This window comes from Colletes gigas, unplaced genomic scaffold, assembly GCF_013123115.1.
Source record: "Colletes gigas isolate AHSC1104 unplaced genomic scaffold, ASM1312311v1 Colletes_gigas_Sc00006, whole genome shotgun sequence".
NCBI lineage: Eukaryota > Metazoa > Arthropoda > Insecta > Hymenoptera > Colletidae > Colletes > Colletes gigas.
The window spans coordinates 936,414-954,953 of NW_025106635.1; the positions used below are offsets into that span (position 1 = coordinate 936,414).

The following is an 18,540-nucleotide window of genomic DNA, read 5'->3' on the forward strand; positions in this document are numbered from 1 at the left end:
AATATTTATTATCACAAACTATGAGTTAAAACGTACACAGTAATGTAAGAAAAATTAACCGTGATGTTTATAATTGTTTCCTTCTCCCAAGGTAATTTCGTCGTACGGACATAGTGATTTTAAATACAATTAAAAAATCGTTTTAAAAATTCGCTGCCTCAAATACATGTTATTCTAAAAATCGTTTAAATAGTAACTCATGTTGATTCCAACAGACAGACAATCGTGCTATCGTTTCGAATCGAACATTTTTATACAATTAAAATTCATCGTGATTCGTAGAAAATATTTCATCGATATATATTCTATCGCCAATAAATGGATCAAAAAGTCGATCAAAGGCACCTTTTCAGACATTAATTACACTTACAATTACATAAAAATTATATTGCTTTAATGTACTACTATATACACTGGTGACCTAATGTTTTATCGATTGATATGAGTATCTCATTGTTGTTTTCTCATGCATGTTACAGTTTAAGGTGCTTGTATTTTTAAAAATCTTTTCGTAAAATATATATGTATTGTATAAATTTGCTTAAAATTTAAAAGATGAAACTACAGTTCATAGACGCATTAATTTTTTGCATTCGATATTCTACGTTTGATGGAATTGCATATTCTGGAATGTACTACTGATAATAAAAATTAAAGAAATCGATAACGATAATACGACAACGTGATGAATTTTTAGAAGTTCGTGAAAAATTTCTTGATTACATTTTATTTTCGTGCGCCAACTGAACTGTAGTTTCGATAGGCTAGATCGGAACTTGGTCGTTCAATTGTTGATTTCTTTAAAACTCATTGCTTCTTCACGCCGCGGAGATTTATGTATATATATATCTAAACAATTATGCGGTTTGTATAACGATAAAAAAAACGAATTCTTAAACAATAACAAGGTATACCACATGATACTAAAATCACATAAACGCTCGATATCCAGGCTACGGATTTTTTGCCCGTTCTTCGACGATATACACGGTTACTTCGACTTGGAAAACGTCACGAATGTTTTCGTAGTCAAGAAAATAATACCGGTCTCCATTTCTCTCATTATTTATTTTTCGTTATCATACGCTCTGGAAACGTTTCGTCGTTATTCTCGAACATGGTGATAGAATGACTTAAGGGAAATCTTACGAGAAATTATACGTTGCGGAGATCAGTTTGGTATTTTCACGGGCAACCTCTATCGGACACAGTATAGTAAATTTCTGCGGTATAAATTTTTTTTTTTTACAAATTTTTACAAATTGAACCTCATAAACTGTCCCTGATTAGTTTTATCGTTGGAACTAAAATGTCTATACTTACTTATTTTGAAACCTAAAATATCTTCGTTGCTTTTGACGATATAAGAAAATGTCTATTGAAAATAGTATTTGTTTCGAACGGAAACAAACAAAGTTCACTAAAAATATGAACGAACTTACGAACTGACCCGATAGTTTAGGTCGTTCCGTGTACAACGAAAATAATCCAAGTGGACAAATTATAGAGTTTACCTTGTAAAAAATTTAAGTTTCGAATAAACTTACGTTATCGAACTCACTTGAAAGATGAAGCCTGCTTCGTAAAGTTCTTTCTATACCGTTGTCGTCAGTAGTTTAATTACCATTACTTTGGGGATAGCGTTACAACGCTCGTGACAATGTACAGTATTAAAATACTCGGTTTTTCTTCGAGATAATCTAAAACGCCTTCGATTGTAAATTTAAAGCGCGTTGGTTTTTAATTAGTAGCCGTCGAAAAAATAGTTGTTTACGCATTATTGTACGACAATTAACGGAGCGACCGACGCGTCATTGCAGGAAAACTGTTCCATACGTAAAAACTTGCAGACTTGGTACAGTACGTATTTAGTAGGAAGTTTGGTCCGACAGTTCTGTACTAAATGCTGAGCGTGTTTCGATTGCAACATGTCCATCACATGTGAATCGTTGCTGCCGTGTAACGTGCTTCTCCTCTTCGCCAACTCCATTGACTTGGCCGATACTACGCAAAAAGATTGTAATTATCAATTCGTTCCTTGTTCATTTCGTAACAGATCATTCACGTCAATGGTCCTTACCCTAATTAATATTTGTCCAGACGCACTGTGAGGATTGCGATAAGCGTATGCGGCCCAGGCCACTAGACCTGTTACTAATCCGACCACCAGGAGAATTCCAATTATTCCAGAAACTCCCATGTTCATATTGTTGTCCCGAGCTGAAAATTACAAACGAAACGAATCGTAAATCCGTGGTGCTCGATGACATAACGAAGTGTTAGAGGAATTTGTTTTCTGAATGTCAAAAAAAAAAACAAAATGTTGAAGCGAATGCTCGATTTGACGTAACGTGAACGAGGTTCTTGTTAGCTAGGCTTGCATGTTCGATAAAATTTATATCAAATAGGAAAGCATGTTAGATTCAATCGACTTAATTTTTCTTATTTAAGGTAGTTTCTATCTTCAAACTTACAACGTTCCAAATGAATTGTTTCAGGTCTCTCTTGCTTGGCGTTCATCTCACTGACAGTAACAGTCTCTTCTGAATGCATGTGCAAAACATGGTTGAACTCTTCCTCGTGTTCCTTGTACGTAGTGGTTGGCGGCGGGCAATTGGCGACGTCTTTTATCTTCCTGACGTCGCAACCCTTCAACAACCAATCTTGCCGCGACCTGAACGTTCCCGTGCTACACTGATTCAACTCTGAACACCATTTGCAGTCGAAATCCTTCAGCTTCGTCAAACAGTCCCTGCAGTTGTCCATCTCCAAGCACGTGGGTAACGCATTCAAGTAGATCACCGTCCAATTCTTTATATCTTGCCGATTGAAATTTACACGATGATACTCGTAAATTGTTTTCCTGCGAACAACTTCGGGATAAGAAATAATTAATTTTATTAATTTTATAAAATTTCACCTCTATCTTTTGAACACAGAGAAATACTTCTGATCTTCTTCGTTTGATATATACGCGGTCCTATTGCCATTTATACTTACAGAACACTATTCTGTCCATAATATAGGCGTCGCTAAGGCCAACTTTAACGGGATGCGCCGTATCCTCAATGAGCTCGACCATCAACGGGATTACCGAATAGACAAAAACGATGTCACCGTTTTGGTGTAGGGTCACCTGGAAGGTAAAGGCACCGGCATCCTGTTTGTCTTGCAAAACTACCTTCTCCCACACAACCGTGAATGACGTTCCTACAATTAAACGCAAAAATCTCCGCTTATTTAAGCAAATATTTCCTATATCAGTGGTTCTTAACAGTGAATGAAACAAACGACCACTAAGGGTTAAGAACCACTGTTCCACATCATTATCGAAGACTAATGACGACTCACCATTGTCGGCGTACTTGACGTAACTATCGTTCGACAAACGCGTATCGAAATTTGCCATCAACGGCGCAATATATTGCGTGGCGGCAAGCCAACTGTGCACGTACTCGCCTGTATAGAGAAAACCTCCCGTGGCTATAGTGATATTGCGAACTTTATGCCCGTAGAAAGGAAAATCGAATTTTAGCTTGACGGTCTGTTGAGAGAAAAAAATACGATTTTTTTATCAGACAACTTTTTATCAAATTTGTAAACGAGATGTAAATGTAGTTAAGCGATAGACTAACCGCTGCCCGACGATGGCTCTGACTAAGCAGATGATTGACTTTCAGATCCGGATGGGAATCTATATCCACCCAGTATTTTCTACCGATGGTCTCGTTGATGATAAACGTGCTGTTGTAATACTGATGCGTGTCGTACTCCGTTTTCGTGATATTATGCTGGGACAGAGTTTTATTCGTTACGTCCGAGAACTTGCTAATAGATATGTCCCCGCTAGTGGTATCGGACTCGTCTTTCGTGTCCGTAGATTCGGTCACAGTTGCCGGCGCCTTCTGTGAACTTTTGTTGGTCTCCGGCGATTTATCCGTGACGTTGCTCCACATTGTGGCATTCGGCCAAACAGTCAGCGGAACCTGTTGCGAAGAAACCAAGGTTAAGTTATTTATTTAATAACAATTATCAATAATATGAGAACAGTGCGGCTAAAGGTAATTTCATGTATCTTTTATTTTCAGTGACTTCAGTGTCACCTAGATCCTTACCGGGTCCTTGGTCGGGGACGAAGCTACCGGTACCGAACTTTGCGTCGTCGAGGTCACCTGTACTTCCGTCCAAACTGCAGTCGGTGACAAGGACGATGAAATAGCGGTCGACGATTCGCTCGTGTAATCCGTCCGGTACGAAATGGAAATTTTCCTGCGTGAATTCGATGCGTTTACGGCCGCTTGCGGTTCTTGCGTTTGTAAATCGTTCGGCGCCTGATCCGTCGTGACGAGCGTTTTCTCGTCCGTGGCTCGACGTTGTCTGCCGAATCCTTCATCTTCGTCGATGGACACGTAAGAGATTTCGTCCGCTTCGTGTTCGGCCGACAACTGCCCTCTGGAGTAATTCAACTCATAGAGATATCGGTCTGCAAACAACGGAATAAAACATAAATAGAAATCCATCCGTGGAAAAACGGGGGAAATTTTTCGTAATCGGTAGAATAAAAGGGAATCGAGTTACAATTCCGAGGATATTACCGCGAATCGATCGAAACGAGACACCCTGTGTTCCGAGTCGTGTATTGTCTGCGAACAACAGCTTCCAAAACATTCAGATGCTGCGCACGCAACAGCCATTGTATTCATACGCTATGCTGTACATACTCATTGTCTCGAAATATGTACGTATTATTGCACTTGTTCGAAAAACAAGTACGTGTAAACGCATTGCTAGCATTGTGCTCGAACGATACTACGAAAGAGAAATGAATGCCACCGGACGAAAATTTGCCTACCGCGAACGACGAAAATAAATATCCTCGGGAGTGGTGTGTTGTGTGTGCTCGCGTATCGAGCACACGCAATGACCTCGCGCCACATCTTTTTAAGGAAATTCGAGCATCGTTCTGTTATACCTGCAAGATGCATAAAGATAGAAATCCTCCTATTACCTTAACGACGATATACCGAGATTTATTTGATATAGACCGCCAAAGATACGTAATAGTATGTTTAACAAGGTTAGGTTAGGTTAGGAAATATGTAGTTTGCATTTTCTCTGGCGACAACCACTGCATGCTTGCTTCGCTTCTCTTTAACAGAAATTGTTCTTTCTTTACGATCCCAAACAAAAATGGCGGTATTTATTGTACGCAGATAACGCATTCCAGACGCTGAGATTTGCATCGAAAAGGTCCTTGGCAATGGATAGACGCTAGGTAAATAACGCGATTCAATCTCTGTTCAAATATTATTCGAAATCACGCGGTCTCGTATATCTCGAAAACCTCGAGAGATGTATCAGTATATACGGTTAGAAATGTTTCGAGTCGCAAAAATAATTTCTATCGTCAAGAAATATTTTTATAACGCCTGGCCATCTTGATCTAGACGAACGCGTCGCAATTTTTGGTCTGAAATTCGAAAGTTGAATGTTTAAACGAGTCTGCTCACGGAGTTTGAAAATTTACCGACTGACGTCAAGCTTCGGTATTCCCGACGATCTCTCGGATCGCCAATTATTGCTTTATCCGGTCGTGATAGTTCGTCACGACCCACAGGGTGACGTGCAATGGACAAAAAACTGAATTCTATAATTTAGAAATTCTGTATTCTACAATTTCGATACGATTTAAAAAGAATTGGTTTTGGAAGCAAAGAAGAGATAAAAGAATTAGCTCTTTAAAAGAATGATTTATTTGTATATGCAAGAATGGTCAATTAACGTTTGGAAACGAGTTGTATGGTCCTGTACGACCAAAATACATAAGTATTCGAATTCTGAGAAAGACCTAGTCTATATATAGAACGTATAGAGGCCATTGGTGAAGGGTTAAGGAAGAGGCATACGCATCGATAATTAGAATTCGTAGTGATCTGGGCCACCGAGTGGTCGCTTGACGCAAGTCAGCGCGTAAAACGACCAAACGACCCCTTTCATGAACGGCAATCGTAGTCGAGTATGCGATCCATAAATTGATTCGAATCTGTCGTTCGACGACGCAAACTGCGTGGAATTATCGCCGCGATGAAAATTCAAGGCGAAGTCACTTACTGTTCATTCGCATCACCTCTGTCATCGAAATAGATTCTTTCGCCGAGCTTTGACCATCGAAACTGCCAACGGTTATCTTTCCACGAGACTTTATTACCAAAAACCTCGAGCATTAAAGCATCACATTACGCTTTCAAGTATTTAAACCAAGTTCTCAAGAATAAATTATTTCGATTAGTTTTAAACGACGTGTACCGAAAGCCCCAGGCAATGATCGAAGATCTATTAATCTTAAGTTGTTATTAGGCAAGAGTCGTTAGCAAGACAAGAACTAAACGATTATTAAACGGTCGTTAGATTAATTCATTTTGATAATTGGTGCTTATCGACGCGACAATTACCGAACAACGTCGAATATAAAATCACGAGGGTTAGGTTTTGTTAGGTTCCATTGGACGAATGAAAAATTATTTTTATTTGGTCAATTACATTTTATTCGCAGAAGAATTTATAAAACATAAGACTTGAGATTTTTGGTTTTGTTCATTAGTGGACACACATTGCGCCTTGCGTGACAAACGTTACCCTAACCCAGACGACGCGTGCGAGCCGCATATAAACCATCGCGCATTAACCTTTTGTTCTTCACGGATCGATAGGTATCGAACGATTGCTGACGGAAAAGGTCGACGACACAAAATGGGATCGTTAATGCGGTCTCGCAAACGGCTCGAAATGACCCAAAATTAGGCGCAGCCGACACTTTTTTGCGCTCGAGTAAGTATGGAAAAATTGATCATCGGCTGGCTAACGGGTACTTTTTATCGAGCACAAACAGAACCGAATTTCTTCTTCGAAGCGTTAAACCGTGAATAATCCGACGGGAGCCGCGCTTCGGTGTCTAATTACACGAACGAGATAACAAAGTCTCGGGCTGCTCATCGAGGAACCGATCCGTAGAAGCGATATGCATGCATATAGACGCGATTCGACCCCGGCTAGGGACCACGACGATAAAACGAAGAAACGTTTCGTGGCTGAGAAGTCCAAGTAACCGTCGAACAGCCACGACAGGAAAGTCTCGTCGAGAACTGGAAAGATTGGCGTTCGCGCGCGATAAACTTGTCGTGCGAACGACGAATGCAGTTGCACGATAAGTCATGGTTCCGTAACGAAAATGGCAGACGGAACTGAGAGTTGGTTAAACGAAAGAAAAAGTAGGATAATGGGTCGTGATTGACCTGTCCGCGATTCATCGTCTCAGAGTTAGGGCATGAGTCACGACTATCCGGGGTATTGTATATGCGACACCTCGTAAAAATAGCTCCTCTGTCGGAGAATTCGTTCTTGAACGTCTTCGATCGTACACGGTCCTCGGCAGACAAAAAACAATCGGACAGGATTTGCATGCTGGAAAACTCTGAAGCCTGACACGTTTTCTTTCTATTTTGATCGGTAAATAGTAGATAAATATTTTATTTCGAAACCATTGTGCCCGAAAAATCCTGGCGACAGTTCACGACGTGCCACACCCTGTATAAAGTTCTAACATCCGGAAGTAACGCGATGCACGTGGCCTACGTAATAGGAACTATACGTCGCTTTCGTTTCTTCCTTTCGGTTCTTTTTTCACTATTACAGACTTCCGTTTATACTTTTCCAACATTAATCATGCGTACGCGCGGACCGGAATAAATTCAACATAACGATTTACTTCCTCCTTCCATCGTGTTGCTTAAATATTTGGTTGCTTTTAATTGCATCGCGAAAAAATGAATTCCGTAGAATTCCAAGAAGATATTTCGGCGAAACTCGAATTCCACGGTTCAGATTGGCCGTCGATTGGCCGGCGAACAAAGCCCAGGTAAAAGTTACTTAACGTTCTCTCCTGAAACAGGTTATACAGCGGCTGTATTTGTATTAGCTATGTTTGCTAGCAGGTAAATGCGTCGAGTTCCTTTTTTCCATGGCTTCCAACGTTATTTTTCCAAGCCTCGGAACGAACGTTTTTCGCAACGAACGGAACGCGCATACAAGGCGCGCATTGTTCGACGAAATAACCTTAAAACGCAGATCGAGGAAGGATCGAATAATGCCCCAACGGTTTTCACGTTGCTGTAACGTGCGTTTCTTTCATAACGCGTGTTTTTATCGTCTCTGTACGGTCTAGAAACCTCTCTCTGTCTACAATTCTCTTCTTTGCTTCCTGAAAAACTTTACACGCGTTGCGAATTTCGTCTGCCTGCGTGAGACGAACGACTTTAACAAGATGGACGAATGTGTGATCGTGATCGAGTATTTGTAGAAATTGCCAGGATAAATTACGTGAATCGTAAAAGATAAGATAAATATTTATGAGAACATACGATGCGATTCGAGTATGCAGCATAATCTTAATTTATTCATAAAACAATCATTAGATTCTTTTTTGCTGTAACTTCGTAAAAAGGAATCATAAAGAAGCGTACTTATGCTTGTTTTAAAAGGCAAATGTTTTCACTTTTATACTCGGACGCGGGGCGAGGAAACGAAGGAAATTAGCAATCCCTTAATTTTGGTACGCAGAACGTAAGGATTTCCGGTTTTCGAACACGAACGAAACTCGTAGAAGCAATTTAACAGCGTGTATTCGTAACACTTTCCACGTGTTAACGACGCACGAATTACGGAGAAAAGGTCGTGGCCCATTGTGGTCTCACAGTTCGTGTGTGAACCGTAACGGTTCAATGACATGTGGGAAATGTTTCAGAATGGAAGGCGCTACCGTCGCATGCACAAATACGTCGTATTGAGTTTTCCTTCCGGTTTTGCGTTACGTAAAAAATTCAAATCGTCCTAAAAAAAATTATTTTTGGTTACAGGAGTCAATTATAATCATTTTTGGTCAATAGGCTTACCCCCAAAATCCTACGCATTATCGAGAAAAAAATTCCTCACCGAAAATAAAATGTGAGGTTAGAAATACTTCTGTAATTTTATTTTGTGTAGATCGAAGGCCTCGTTTTAACGAAGAACAACTAAAAACAGCAAAATGCTTTCCCCAAAGAAAGTAAACGTAGTTTGTCCTCGGTGAAATCGTTCTGATTCACGATTCTAATGCCGAGACCAGAATAAACGGTAACGAGAATTTCAATTACTGTCCCAAATCGGTATTAACCTATTTTCAAATGAAATCATTGTCAAATTTTTTGAAAAAGTTTCCATGTGCATATAATCCATAGCACAATAAAATAAGGAACTTTTCTGCGATTTCTATACTTCCAATTAAAACAACAACCAACTTGTTTGATGGATATCGGTTTCGAGCTTCTCGTTACAATGATCGTAATGCCGATAGTATCGACAGGATGGAAAACGATTATCGAGGTTCGTTAGAAAGATCCGAGCAGCGTGAAAAAGAGAGACTCGCTTTTTCGACTCGGTAGATATCTTTGAAAAAAACGACAAGAATCGTAGTGGAACGCGTCGACACGGCAGACGAACTTTTAGGTTAGCTTCGCGGCGTAACGACGCGATCGTGAATAATCTACTGTCGATTTACAGCCATAATGCACGAAAGAAAGGCGGATGGGACGAATAAATCGATTCTCTATCGCTTTCCACGATCTCCGACGTATGCCTCGCTTTTCGAACCCATGGAGACAACCGATTTTATCGCTCTGTTTTTATGCGCGAAATAGAAAGCTTTGCTTGTTTCAAGATTTCTTCCATTTGTTCCCCTGTTTTATTTTCGTTTAATACGGTAATAGGGTTACTATAAATACGTATGTTCGGATCGAAGGGCTAAAAAGGAAGTGGCAAGGCGAAAACGTACCGTAAGGGGACATAAAAGAGGAAGGGCCAAAGACCTCAAGAGCATATCTCGAGGCACGTGGCTCGAGTGTCGCGGTTTTCGGTGAAAGCGACCATTGTTTCTCTCAAGATGTTCGTAGAGAAAAACGCGACACCGAACGTGGCTCCTGCTTTTTCAGATTACCGTTTCAAATTATTATTTCATCCCGGCAAAAGTTAAATAATTTAGTAATCGTTTATTGAAATCGCGTTCGTAGGTAGCGATTTTCGATTACGGCGCAGTCCTTCCCGCGCAACAAATTCGTAAGGTACCGGCGCGCGACAGGTAATTGGCCCTCAGTAGCCCAGCGGACACCGAAGGAAACTGTACATGTAAATAGCGAGTCTGCGCGTCAGATCCGCGCCCGGAAATCAAACAGTCATTTGGTGCGCCTTTTTTTGAAGATACGTTCCTACAATAATAGTTCCGGTTCGATGGCTGCTAATTCACCTGTGGACGCAACGCGGCGAAAGTTTTAACGGTCGTGTGTGTAAGTGTTCCCAACAGTAGCGACCGAATGCAGGAAAAGCGAATTCCTTCGATGTTGTGATACGCGATCTACGGTTCCAAACATTTTTACTGCCACATCCATCCATAAATAGGTGCAGTTCGGGAAAAATGAGACTCGACAGCGAACGGACAGTTCTTTATTTCTCTTTAATTATCAATCGTTAATATTGGCGTTCGATCAATTTCATCGTTCGGGCGTTTGTTTTTGACAAAGTGTAGATAAGGAAGATTAGCGTGACAATCGACGCGTTGAGAAAACGTTTGTGTAACTTCGTAACGAAATCATTGTTGTTCGAACCAAGGTGAAAAACACGAGGCACGGACTGGGTAGAGGTTTCTTACAACAAGCCTGTAGCAATCAAAAAACTTTACTTCGAAGTTGCAGGAAGGAAACTGATTTGCAATTCATGTCGTGTTAACCGTGTCTAAAGATGGGTATTCCTATCAGCGTGAACGTTTACGCATGCGTCGGACGCATTACCAATGCTATAATGGAAAACAATGCATTTCTTTCCCTATAAACGATTTTCATCTGTTGGATGTTCGAACTCTTCTGTGTACAATTATCTTTATGAGATTTTAGGTTTCTTTCGAGGATGAAAAATTAATAAAATGTATTTGTCAAATTATCCATCCAAGTTTTCCCCTCTTCTTTGCACCCGCGTGTAGAGTGTGCACCGATTAGTTAAAATTATATACCAATTTGTCCGCGTGAATAATGCGGATATTAATAATACCATTACGCGCGTCAGAGAAACAAACAAGAAAGTTGAAACGCGTTCATTGATCGTTGTTCTATCGGTACGTAAAAATCGTGTAAAACGTCGCGTGTATAGCTCGCGAACACGACGCCTGTTATCATCGAAACGATAAGAAGGGGGTTGTTAATAAATGGCGAAGCATTTAATTAAAATTACCGAGTCGGTTGCAACGCCGTTTCAACAAAATTCTAGCCAGAGAGTAGTAATTGTTTTAACGGATATTCAATTAACGCTAATTGGGCTCGAGGGTCGTTACAATTGCCTTTTGTATTGCCCTTCTAGCAATTTTTAGAAGCTGTTATTCTTCATTTTCAAGCATAAGTATCATGTTTTTTTTCCCCCCCCGATAAGTCAGAAAGAAAATTAAAATTTATTTGTAATGTATAAACAAACGATCGTATTGTGTGTTTTCATAGAAAATAAATGATTCCTTTCTTTCTCCGTTTTCTCAATACTATCACGGTTCGACTGTTTGTTGCTCAATGGACATAATCCACCCTATTGAAGCGAACGGCGTGTATAGTAAGGTACGCAATTCTATAGAGTTAATCGTCCGCTGGAAGCCTTTTTGTCATTAACGAGGTTGATGGGGTGATACGCGACGCGTTCGACACGACCGTCAGCGAGGAACGACGCGACGATCAAAACCGAACGCAAGAAATGGAAGACAAATCGAATATTTAGAAGGTGCCTGGAAGTCGAACTAAATATAGCAGAGGTAGATTCGAAATCTGAAGAAAAGAAGAATACATAAATATTATTCACTTGCAACGGAACATTGTCGAGGACAGGAGATTGCGTCGAACGTATCAAAATGTGTGTCATGTATATAGAACGCGCAATCTTTATCGCTTCTAACTCATTAATGCAACTTCTGGTCGACTGTATCGAGTTCTCAAAATCTACTACGGATATGTAACTGATTGCGTTTATCTGAGCTGCGTAGTTGCATATTTCTTATCGTCTGGAAAAAAACTGTCCTCGTTAAGTTCGTTGTAAGAAACGTGATTTAAGCACCTACAACGAAACTGTCGAAAAAAAAACGAAAGGATTTTGCGGTACAGGATAGCAAGCTTCCGGTAAGAGAAGCCCCAACGCGTTCCACGTTATGCATTTTTCCCGTCCATCTGTTCGTACACCTACGAGCAACCACACGTTTATGCACGAGTCGACCATCTTCCAGCTTAAGCGTCCGATCGAGGGTGCAACGAACTCGGAATTTCGCGCCGCAATTGTATTCTTCCGATGCCCGGCGCGCCGACATTTTTAATCGATATTCGCTTTGATACAATTACAGTTCCATGGATTTCGAAACGCAAGGCTGTCGCGAAAGTTTTCCCGATATCGGAGAAAAAAAATTTGCATCGCTCGAGATACATGTAAAATGCATGGCGTATTACCATGATAGTTGACACGACTTACACAAGATCCCTATCGCCGCGGGTAACAGTTATTCTTGACGTAAGCGTAGAACTCGAAACAGACTTTGTCCGGGCAGATCGCGCGCCGCGATTCTGTCACGGATTTATCGGCGCTGACTTAATCGGGATCAGCGTAACGAGAAGGCTGAATTGTTTCTCGATTCGTCGTCGTCGCCGGACAATTCACTAATAATAGGACGAACCGATAAGTAATTGTTTTTCGACGTTGGAACGTCGTTAAAGTTATCGTTGCGGCGTATAATTAATATCGCTCGTGTATAATTATGCATGAAACGAGGTTAACGCCGAGGAATCCTTGGTCATAACAAATCTCGCGACGTGCCCCTGCCACGACGAGTAACGATTAAACTTGATACTTAATACCACGGTTTATGCACAATGTGGATGACCTATAATTTCCGTTAGACTATGAACGACCGGTGTGCAAGACACGGTTCAATCAAGGGTAATCAGGAGGACCATGAGCGAAAGGAAGGGCTTAATGACCGTATAAAATAGGGCACGTGGGTGGTATTCGATTCGCTTCGATCGTTGCATCCTTCCTTCGAAACCTTTTCGCGAACGCACGTGGCTGATCCACGCTTCGACGCAATAGTTTTTTACACCACGAGATAATTACGCTTCGGACCGAAATTCGACACCAGACGTTTATACGCAGCGATATTCGTCGAGCCTCGAAGTCGTGTTTATCTTTTCCCGACGGCCATAGAAAAGAACAACGAACGAGAGCGAATAAGAAAAGAGAGCATTATCTTTTATACAAATCGTCGCCGGCATCCCGGCTCGTATATCGTTTTTAACCGTCGTCTTTCGCGCTTCACCGACTCCGAGGGGGATCCCCCCATCGGTTGGGAGGGGACAGAAACGTTCGACTCACGATTCGCGTCAGGGGTTCGTTTCAATACTCGGTTTGGACTACTTGGAAATCTTCTTCGAAATTTTCGAACGAAGGAAGCTGGGATTCGTGTTAAATCTCGGAGAATCGAATCGTTAAACTCTTGTCGGAGGTAGTGGCATGCGGCGAAGGTGTAGATTTACGCGAAGGAAGCGGCTTAAGAGACCGTCTGTCCGTCTGTTGCGGGTATTCGTAACGTGCGTTGCACCGACCAGCCCGAGGAACACGATATAGGATTATGTCGCGTTACAGGCATATTGAACGCGATATACGTCGCAGAAATCGGATACGTGTGGGCGCGTGGTACGCATCTTCGTGTTCTCGGCTACGTGGACACGGTATTACCGCGGAGACCAATGGCGAAAAAAGATACCGCAACGAGAGCCGTACACACGTGTGTTCTACGACCGAACCGTTCGCTCGACGGCCGCAGACGAACGTAACAGTCGATGGAGGAGTACAGCGAGATCGTAAATTAACACGTTCATTGCCGGAACGTTTTGATAACACACGCTCGCCAACAAAATTAACCCTGTACGGACGGAACCGTTCAAAGCGATGCGCTTTTCAGCTACAGTCGTTTAAGATCGTCGTATTATTTCCTGTGCATAATATCTTTTCCACGATATCACCAGATCCGAAATTCCCCGCACGAAATTATAAAAGCTAACCTTAAAATTACCTTGAGAATTTATTGCTTGTAGCTGTATTTTATGTTTAGTCATAGATCGTTTAAAATATCATGTTCAACTAACAAAACCAGATTAAATTCAATGAAAATGTTATTATTATTCGTATCAGATACGATTCTGAAATACCTCGAATGTTGTCTGGCTAAATTGAACGGTCCATTACACTGACGTCACGTTACGACGAACAGGACTTGGCAAAAAGTAAAACATTTTGATCCACGGCACTTGGCAGCTAAAATTGACCTCATTTTGTATGTAATGAATCACCTGTGTCGTAAAACACCAACGTACACTGATTTTATCCACCGTGACGGTTATACTACCGTAAAGTGAAAAGTGAAGTCATTTACTGGATGCAACAATTGATCCAGCATGCAAAGTTCGGATATGGGCTTAAAAGCTAGCTACATTCACGGCGACTATACGAATATAAGCGAGCGTATTGCCAAGAAGACCAGATGTTTTCTATTTTTAGTTGAAACGCGACGAAAATAGCGCGGGAGTCGATCCAAAGAACTAATTCGAGGAGAACGTTGAACTTTCCACGTCGTTACAAATATGACGAGAGATACGATTGGTGGATCGTTTATACAAACGCGTCGGTGCAACGAAAAATCGATCTCGAATAATAATATCGGGTCACGAATACTATTTATACATAATTCTGTATAGAATTGTCGCTACCGGTGTACAAAGTGTCAGTTAAATCGGTGAACCGAAGGTCTTCTATACTCCCCCTGTAGGCGCACCGTGTAAGTGTTAAAGAAATCGATGTTTGTTGATTTGTGGAGGCGAGGATGTCGATAAATTCTGCTTTCCTTGAATGTACGGGCAAAGTCACGATCAAATAGCATCGCGATTAGTCTTCGAACTAAACGATTATGCAAAATACAGCAATTAATAAAATTTTTCTCGAACGTTGTTTCGCGCCGGCGGACCGTCCTTTTCCACGGTATTCCGACAAGCGGCTATATCGAGTCTCATTGTCATTTAATTGCCCCTGCAGCCTTGAATGCAACGAGCGTGTCGCGGCCGAACGAGAACGCTTTTCCAGCGGAGGTGAGAGGATTCGGTGCTCGCATTTCGCAGTTCTTTGTGTCGACAATTTCGGCCTGTTTCGATCAAGTGGCCACTCGTTGACGATCGACCGTGAAGCGTACGCGTGTCGATTGTTGCCGCGAAAGACCACTCGAAACAAAGCGTGCCATAGTACACCTCCGACATAACCTCACACTTTACGAACGCGTACGACCCTTTTTATTTCGTCGGGAGTCCCGAGAAGAGGCTTTCGAGAATCGGATCACGGGGGAAAAATAATGAAACCGATGAAGCAACCGAGTATCGTACATCGTATCACGAACGTGCGAACCTATATACGATTCCACGGTCGTTATGAAACCGATCGTCACGATCGTCAGCGACCCCAAATGTTTTTTAATCGAGGGAATGGACCGCTCGCTGTGAATTATTTTATGTACGTCCTAATTCGTCCTAGAAATCCTGTAACAGAGATTTAAGAGTATGTAGAACTGTAATATTTTTAGGTATCGGTATCCGTTTACCGATTTATTTCTAAAATCGATTTAATTTGTTCGCAAAATGGCAACGCGTTAAAGGACAATGAACTGTACGAAAAGAACATCGACCTAGGTTCGCACATTAAAATTGTACACTCATCGAATTATAATAAAGTTTCGAGAGTCAATTCACGAATCGATTATCAAAATTCTCAAGAATTGTAAGACGATCGAGACCTCCAGAACTATTTCAATATTATTAAAATATCTTTTATGTTCAAAACAGTAATGTTTTTATATATAGAAATTTCGTCCAGGGTAAACAGGCCTTGAACGGAAAGGTTAGGTCCCCCCAGGGACCAAAATGGCGTCTAACGTGTTAAATCGCCAAGCGGTAAACAAAAAGAAATGCGCAGCGAGCGTTAGTTTAGAAACGCGAGATAAATGAATTCAGATTCTTTATACATTATTTGTCGTGAATACGGTAGCAATCGAGAAATATAACGGAACCCCTTCCTCCGATAACCTTTTGATCTGTCGTCTCAGAAAATCCCACCCATTCTCCAATACGCGTGAGCGAACGTAAAAACCGGACACGTCGCGGCGTCTTCGATCTTTTCTCATTTTCTATAACAACACTTCGAAACGTAAACTTGTTTTCCCGCGATTCGGCAAACACGGTGAACGGTTGCACTTGTCATAGTTGTTACTATTATTATTGTTGCTGCTAAATCGACCACCTGCTCCCCACTTTTGTATCTCGTGATAACGTAGCTTTCATAAACGTACGTGTTCCTGTTAAAGTAGAAAGTATCGCGATATGTTCCCGAGAAAAAGATCGCGCGTTTATATTTTCCGAATGGCCAAAAGAACAAATGCAGGTAAACACGTACCTGCATCGAGAAAGGTTAACGACTCTGAAAAATTGGCAACGCCGGCGATAGAACTCTATGGATAGAATGACAAACAGGCAAAAACAACGCGGGCAAGATCGTCGTTTCAAACCTGCTTTAAATCGGCACCAGAACCCCCCTCCTCGTAGCAAAGACTTTCGTATAGTTTGTGAATCGAGCGACACTACGTAATTATATAATCGCAATAAGGTATATTAAAGCAATCTCACTAACAACGATCAAGTTCGTTACGAGAGATTTGCAGGTATGACGTAAACAAGAAGGTTCGAGACAAAGAATGAGAGAGAGGGATTTCGTCAAAAAAAAAAACGTAAAAAAACGAATCAAATTCTAAGTAATTTATCGTTATTAATTCTTATCGTACGTATGTCTAATATGACACACGAGCTCTCTTTAAATAATAACGATAGAAAAGTTGTTCGAGAGTTCACGCGTTCACGTGAACTCTCGACGAATCGAAGCAAGTTTCACGCGGCAGAAACACTCGGGCGATTATCGCGATGAGAGACGTGCAACAGAAAGGAAGGACACCGAGCAAGATCGAGGGAAGTTGTATCTTTAAAGGGGACAGCCACGCTTAGTGAAATTGCGTAGTAGTAACGCGTAAGAAGAGGCGCACGCTCTGTTCTCTCGCTCCGTCTTTCGTCGGTCGAGACTTTTTCTTTCGAGAGATCGTCGAAAAAAAAAGAAAAAGCATCTTCGATGCCGAAGCCGCGAAAGAGAACACGTACAGAGGCGCAACAAGTTGAATCGAGAAAAGACTCACCGGACCCGTTGTCCGCGAGGCTCGAGCCGAGCACGTACAGGGCCAGCAACAACAGGATGCACGGCCATCGTCGGGTAGCTCCGTCACAGCCACGGTTAAAGCACCATCGTTCACACGCCATATTTACGTAGTTGTTAAACTCTCCTGCTTTACACGGAACCGTATAGAAATCCGTGCGGCTGTTCGTGTCCCGTCTGAGTCGCGCGCGACCGACGAGATGACGGAAGGATGAACAGAGAAGAGGGGGATATGGAGACACGATGGAGACAGAATGAGAGACGGTGGACAAAGACGGAGGCAGGGACGAAGCGAGAGGGCAGAGGCAGAAAAGGCAGAGAGGCGAAAGGAAACTGACGAAACGAAGCGAAAAATTTTAGTCGACGAGAAGCCGCCGACGAATTTTTTTTTTCTTTTTTTATTTGTACGCAACGGGTTCGGTGTTGGTATTCACAAACGTCACCGTGAAACAATTCTCTGTAACGGTCGTTTCAGCACGAAAACTCGCGATCAATTTGTATTTCTTTCACGAACCGTGCGCAAGAAGGAGCGACAGGCGGACGAGGACTTTGGTCCGACGCGTCTTTAAACCGGTACCGGACAGACGAGAACGACGATGACGATCACTTGCTACGGGAACGGCATGTTGGCACTCACTGACTCGTTGCCGCTACCACACCACATTGTTTCTCGGCCACTCTCCTGGGGGAGTTTCCGTTACGTTATCTAGATAATCAAGAGAATCTAAACAATTCAGATAATGGAGGAGCCAATCGAACTGTTGCCGGTCTCTGATACGCTTGAAATTATAAAATTTTAATTCTAGAACAGATAGCAGAAACTGAAATGTGTCCAATCTACTTAAAAAGTATTGACGGTTGATATTCTATTAAATTGTTCTATATTTTTTAAATATTTTTATTCTGCTATATGTACCACAGCATCTACCACATATTTAAAGCCCAGAACATCTTCGTTAGATAAACTTTTGATTCCCTTGCCGGTTTCTTCGTGTAGGATTTTTATTAGAGCTATTAAAATAATACCAAACTACAAAAATGCCCTGTTTTCGTCAGATTTTTTACTGACAAAAAAATGCACTGTTTCTTAAAATCTCTTTAAATCTTTATTAGCACAATATTACAAAATACTCAAAAAATTAT

At 41.5% G+C, this 18,540-nt stretch overlaps 1 protein-coding gene across 1 annotated transcript; it reads right to left on the reverse strand.

The window, feature by feature from the left end:
* Positions 1–64: 64 nt before the first annotated feature.
* Positions 65–18,021, reverse strand: LOC122395628 (plexin domain-containing protein 2). The gene is made up of 8 exons (XM_043393363.1): positions 17,381–18,021; positions 4,116–4,483; positions 3,636–3,986; positions 3,352–3,544; positions 3,001–3,210; positions 2,475–2,873; positions 2,081–2,220; positions 65–2,004 (listed from the first exon to the last, which is right to left on the reverse strand). Exons 1-8 carry the CDS (start codon positions 17,499–17,501, stop codon positions 1,936–1,938), a joined length of 1,851 nt encoding a protein of 616 aa, XP_043249298.1. The 5' UTR covers positions 17,502–18,021; the 3' UTR covers positions 65–1,935.
* Positions 18,022–18,540: the final 519 nt, after the last annotated feature.